This window comes from Podarcis erhardii (genome assembly GCF_964252035.2).
Source record: "Podarcis erhardii genome assembly, chromosome: 6".
In the NCBI taxonomy this organism is placed as follows: domain Eukaryota; kingdom Metazoa; phylum Chordata; class Lepidosauria; order Squamata; family Lacertidae; genus Podarcis; species Podarcis erhardii.
In genome coordinates this window covers 93,064,667-93,069,065 of record NC_138510.1, presented here as the reverse complement: position 1 = coordinate 93,069,065, position 4,399 = coordinate 93,064,667, and the positions used below count along the sequence as shown (strand labels likewise).

The 4,399-nt window shown below is 50.6% G+C and overlaps 1 protein-coding gene across 3 annotated transcripts; it reads left to right on the top strand.

The window, feature by feature from the left end:
* Positions 1–328: 328 nt before the first annotated feature.
* LOC309344367 (uncharacterized protein) lies at positions 329–4,169 on the top strand. 3 transcript variants are annotated; one of them, XM_081866691.1, is made up of 2 exons: positions 329–510; positions 2,396–4,169. In XM_081866691.1, exon 2 carries the CDS (start codon positions 2,474–2,476, stop codon positions 3,608–3,610), a length of 1,137 nt encoding a protein of 378 aa, XP_081722817.1. In that variant the 5' UTR covers positions 329–510; positions 2,396–2,473; the 3' UTR covers positions 3,611–4,169. The 3 variants fall into 3 exon arrangements, with proteins under 3 accessions (XP_081722817.1, XP_081722819.1, XP_081722818.1); XM_081866693.1 differs by having other exon boundaries at positions 329–530; XM_081866692.1 differs by having other exon boundaries at positions 329–608.
* Positions 4,170–4,399: the final 230 nt, after the last annotated feature.

Here is a 4,399-nt window from a genome sequence, read left to right as displayed (position 1 = left end):
GCTACCAGGGCTCGCCAAATGGCACTGCACCGTCGAGCAAAGGAAAGCATCTTGTTCTTGCTGAGCAACAGTAGCAAATTGTTTCCCACAATATTTTTTATTTTATTTTAATGCACAGGTCTCGGTAGGTTGCACAGGCGAGAGCGGACTTTAAAGGGAGGGAGGGTGGAGGAGGAGCCGCTCTCGCCAGGCAGCCCTGGGGGGGGAAAGGAGGAGCAGGATGTGGGCAGGGCGAGCAACGGGATTGGATCCTGACTTGGTCATTCAAGAAAGGGTTGGGGGAGAAAACGGGGTGGGGGGGGCATGTTGTTGATGCCGAGGCTCTTTTTCTTGCTGGTGGGGGGGGGGGGTGTGGAAGGACGCAAACCATCATTGCAAAACGAGGCGAGGGGTGCCTCGTTGCGCACGGCGCGCTCTTGATTTCTGCACGGAGCGGGGGGAAAGAAAGGTTTGAAGCCGGAGAGGAAACCTTTCCCGGGATGAACGGGGAGCCGCCGAGACGAACAGCGGGTAAATAAGAACTTGCAGCGGTCAGTACCGCGGGTTAACACAGCCCCCGCCCGGGCGCCGCTTCATCCATCCATCACTTTGCGCCAAAGCTGGGTTGGGTGCATGACATATTTATAAATCTGTGACTTCCGGCTTGTCAAGTCTTTCCTCTATTTAGAGGGAGGAGTTGAAGGGGGAAGGCTCTGCAATGTGTTTTGTTCCCTCCCCCCCCCCAAAAAAAAAATATAAAACAACCCCCACCTGTTCCATGTATCTGTTTTGTGCGTAAACATTATTTTAAAATGTAAAGCTAAACAGGAATGCTGCTTGGTGGCGCTTGCTTCCCTTTTTAGGAGTTCTTTTTTTGCAACTCCCTTCGCTGCTCTCACCTGATAACTGTGGTGAGGGAATAAGGAGTCCAACTGGGTGCAAATCGCATCTAAAAGACCTTTATAGAAATGGTGATTGAATCGTTCCTACTGTGGCCTTTCTCTCTCTCTCTCCCCTCCCACCCAGTATGGAATAATTAAGACTGTGTACCCCTCTCCCCTGGGACGCGGGTGGCGCTGTGGGTTAAGCCCCAGAGCCTAGGACTTGCCGATCAGAAGGTCGGTGGTTCGAATCCCCATGACGGGGTGAACTCCTGTTGGTCCCTGCTCCTGCCAACCAAGCAGTTCAAAAGCACGCCAGTGCAAGTAGATAAATAGGTACTGCTCCAGTAAACGGTGTTTCTGTGCGCTGCTCTGGTTCGCCAGAAGCGGCTTAGTCATGCTGGCCACATGAGCTGGAAGCTGTACGCTGGCTCCCTCGGCCAATAAAGCGAGATGAGCGCTGCAACCCCAGAGTCGGCCATGACTGGACCTAATGGTCAGGGGTCCCTTTACCTTTACCTTTACCCCTCTCCCCAGTTAACTGGGAGTGAGCCCCTCTGAAAACAGCTTCTGAGCTGTAAGAGGGCAACACAGGGACCTCATGAAGCCCTGCGGCCTGATTACTTGTGAAAAGTTGCCTTACACCAGATGAGACTACTCTTGCCGCTAACCCAGTGTTCTGACTGCTACCCAATCCTTTTTTTAAAAAAAACTAGCGGTGCTTTGCTGCAGCCTGTGCCCTCGCCATTTGGATATAGTGTGCAGGCTTATTTCCCACAATGGATAGTGAAAAGTAGCTGTCGCCATGGCAGCAGGTAGCCACTGTGGTACCCATCAGATGTTGCTATACTACAACTCCCAGAAACATCTGGCACCATGTTAGCTACCCCTATAGTGTGCAGGATTTTGGATTGCTTGGAAACAAAGCCCATCTTAGGGCCCTCGTACTTATGGGACCGCCTCTCCTGGTCTGCCCTGCAGAGGACCGTAAGGTCCATGAATAATCATAGTTTAGAGGTTCTGGGCCCTAAGGAAGTTAGAATATCCTCCACCAGGGCCTTCTCAGTGATGGCTCCGACCTCGTGGAATGCTCTGTCCCATGAGACCAGGGCCCTGCTGGATTTAACTTCCTTCCAGAGGGCCTGTAAGACAGAGCTATTCTGCCTGGCCTTTAATTTGAATTCAGCCTGATCTTTTATTCCCCTTCATTCCCTCCCCCTCCCCTTTTTATGAAGATTACCCACTCTGGGATCCCACAGCTGGTTCTTCCCTCGTCTCCTTGCTGGCCAAAGTGGGACTAATTTAGCCAGCTAACCCTGGGGATCATCTAATGTTTATTGGATGGATTTCCCCCAAAATTGATTTTTTATTTTATTGTTAGTTATGCTTTTTACTGTATTTTATGCTGTTTTTTGTGGCCGCAATTAAGTGTTTTAAATTTGTTAGCTGCCCTGAGCCCCGTTTCCTGAACCGAGAAGGGCGGGGTATAAATAAAAATGTATTATTATTTATTATTATTATCTCCCCTTTTGCAGGCTTGGCTGCGACCAGAGCTCAAACGGAGGAGACCTCTGCGCTTCATCGTATGTGAGCTGTCCCTAAGATGCTGAAGGATGGATGTGGAAGGGAGCTGGGAGTCCGACAGTGACACTTGCGGCGCAGGGGAAGATCGCTCGAATGACTGCGTTCCTGAGTGGGTGGGTCAGAAAGGTGGCCTCCGGCTAGACGTAGATGAAGACTACTCTCTGCCTTCCAGCCCTGAGGGCAGCCTTGATGGACCTTCCAGCCATCAGGATATCCCTGTAGACCTGCGCTGCGAAGAAGACAAAAGGAATGGCGTATACGGTCAGTGGAGCGATTCAACCACAGCCAAGGGCTTCATCACCTCTAGCACCAACTTTGACCTGCAGTGTGAAGGTGAGGACCCAGAGCCTCATTCTTCTGCGCACGCCGGAGGCAAGGTTTGTGAGGACATTGTCATCATCAGTTCTTTAGATGAGGAGGAACCAGTGGCAACATCTGGCGACGTCCTACCTTACCGCCGCAAGGAATATGGAGAGGCCTTCTGCCATCTTGGCAGGTTGCAGGAACGCCAGCGGTACCACGGGGCTGAGCGTCCGTACCGGTGCCCCGTCTGTGGCAAAGGGTTCTTCCGTACGGCCAACCTGAGAACGCACAAGCTCATCCATTCGAGCGACAGGCCAAACAAGTGCCCAGAATGCGACAAAGGGTTCCTTCACAAAGTCGACCTCTGGAGACACCTGCGGAATGTGCATAAGATAGAACATTTGAAGACGCTGAGGGACGGGCCTTTAATCATAGGGTCTTCGAAGGCTCAGAGCCAAAGCAGTGAGGGTTTGGCCTCTTCCCAGGTAGATCCAGGAGAACCAGAGAGAGAACAGCCTAAACCGTACGTATGCCCCACTTGTGGCAAGGGTTTCCGTACGTCCAACTTGCTGTCGAAGCACAAGGTGATTCACCGGCAGGATAAACCATACGAATGCCAAGAGTGTGGGAAAGCCTTCGTCCAGCTGCTCCGCTTGAAAAGGCACCAGAAAATTCATACCGGGGAGCGCCCCTTCCGTTGTGAAGAGTGTGGTGGGGCATTCACACGCCTGACTTCGCTGCATCGGCATCAGCGGATCCATACCGGAGAGAAGCCCTACTCGTGCACGTACTGTGCTCAGGACTTCACAGAGTCAGGCTCCTTGAGGAGGCACGAGCGTATTCACCAAATGAAAACTTCATAGGGCCATGGCACTTATTGCATTTGTGGATGCGGGGTGTGTGTGTGTGTGTGTGTGCGCGCGCAGCTGTACGCTTAAGAGCTCCCATGTGTACACCTTAAAGCATAAAGTATGAATGTAACAAACATAAGATAATTTTTTAAAAAATAAATAAATTCCTTCCAGTAGCACCTTAGAGACCAACTAAGTTAGTTATTGGTATGCATGCACACGGAAGCTCATACTAATAACTAACTTAGTTGGTCTCTAAAGTGCTACTAGAAGGATTTGGTTTGGTTTGGTTTGTTTCGACTACGACAGACCAACATGGCTACCTACCTGTAACTGTAACAAATGTGTCTTGTACAGGTGTGCTTGTCAGGGAATCGCCACTGAGTGCAGCTCTCTTGGTTGAAAGCCTAGGTTTTCCTCTGTGTAATGTGTGAAACAATCCATAAACTATTCCTTGTAGGCATCAAGTCATTTATTTCTTCACCTGTGCAAAATCACTTGGCAACTGCTGTTTGTTCATATAGCACAAAATATATGCGACGTCCCTTTTAAATCTCACTTGTCCTTACAACAGCCTTGTAAGCTAAGATGTTCATAACCTCTTCTGGGGAAACGTCAGACTTGACTCAGCTCCAGCCCACGTTTGACGGTCCCAAGTAACTCCACTACACAACATGGCAGGTATTTCCCAGCATCCTCTGTGGTGTTGCAAATGATTCTGGGGAACAGCTCTTGGCGTGATTGCTGGGGACTCATGGGCACTTGGGGAGATTTCTGTCCCAGGACTGGCTTGGGTTAGAG